At 45.2% G+C, this 980-nt stretch overlaps 1 protein-coding gene across 1 annotated transcript in view; it reads left to right on the forward strand.

Annotated features, from left to right (window-relative positions):
* Nucleotides 1-980, forward strand: part of LOC104526482 (activin receptor type-1B) — a gene marked incomplete at its 3' end in the record, with an annotated part of 3,707 nt that overhangs the window by 159 nt on the left and 2,568 nt on the right. The window contains 1 exon segment of the mRNA XM_010169937.1: nt 1-72. This exon segment is cut by the window's left edge and continues 24 nt beyond it. Within this exon segment, the coding sequence (XP_010168239.1) occupies nt 1-72 (72 nt within the window).

A 980-nucleotide genomic window follows, 5' to 3' on the forward strand; every position in this document is an offset into this window, starting at 1 on the left:
CAGAAGATCTGCGTAATACTCACTGCTGCTACTCTGATTTTTGCAACAAAATTGATTTAATGGTTCCCAGTGGTGAGTAGAGAGCGAAATAAATGAGCTGTTTGAAGTGGGGAGGAGAGAAACCCTCTGTTTGGGATTGGGAATGAAGAGTTCTCGGCCCTGTTTGCACTTCTTCCCTTAGGTTGCTGTGTGAACTGGGAGCACTGGGTTTATTTCCTTGATCTGTAAAGTGGAAATAATGACAAACTACTTCAGATTAAAATATGAAGGAACTCTCCTGTGGCCAACAAAATGTCACCAGATGATGAGGTTGTACTTTAGGATAGGAGAAGATTCCAAAGTTTAGGGTTTTTTTTTTCCTGTTTGCACTCAGTAGCTCCATATTTTGAGACTCCACTCACTTTTCAGCCCTGCTGCTGGCGTCCTACAAGCTCCTGACAGCAGCAGCAACGTTCATCTGCAGTTAAATATCAGCTTCTGCCTCTCAATGCTCTGTGCCTGCAGTGGCCTGAGGACAGTGTGTGTTCCCCGGGCACAGCTCAGATCCCTTTCCTTGCACAGAGTTGTGCTGTAACCGACCTTTGATCAGCTGGAGCAGCTCCTTTTGGGACTGCACATCTTTTCAGTGATGAGCCATCAGTATGAGAATGTTACAGCAGCTTCAGAGTAAAGTGTGTGTGTGTGTGTGTGTGGGGTGGAGGGCTGCCCAAATTCTGAATATACAAAGAGGAAACAGCCCTGCCTTTGAGTGAGGGTGTGGGAAATGTCTGCTTCTTTCTAATTCCTGGGACAGAGAGAGCATGGAGTATTTCCTCATACCTCATTTCTCGCTGTTTTGGGCTGTTATTTAATGAGTTGTATGAAAACTGCAGTATCCATTTTCCTTGGGTGTAGTGGGGAAGTCTTATCTCTTCTCAAAAAGACAAATCATTGTTGTCTGCAGGTACGAGTCTTCACTGGTTGGTACAGGGTGAAAGGGA

Source organism: Antrostomus carolinensis, unplaced genomic scaffold (assembly GCF_000700745.2).
Source record: "Antrostomus carolinensis isolate BGI_N321 unplaced genomic scaffold, ASM70074v2 scaffold20556, whole genome shotgun sequence".
Taxonomy (NCBI): domain Eukaryota; kingdom Metazoa; phylum Chordata; class Aves; order Caprimulgiformes; family Caprimulgidae; genus Antrostomus; species Antrostomus carolinensis.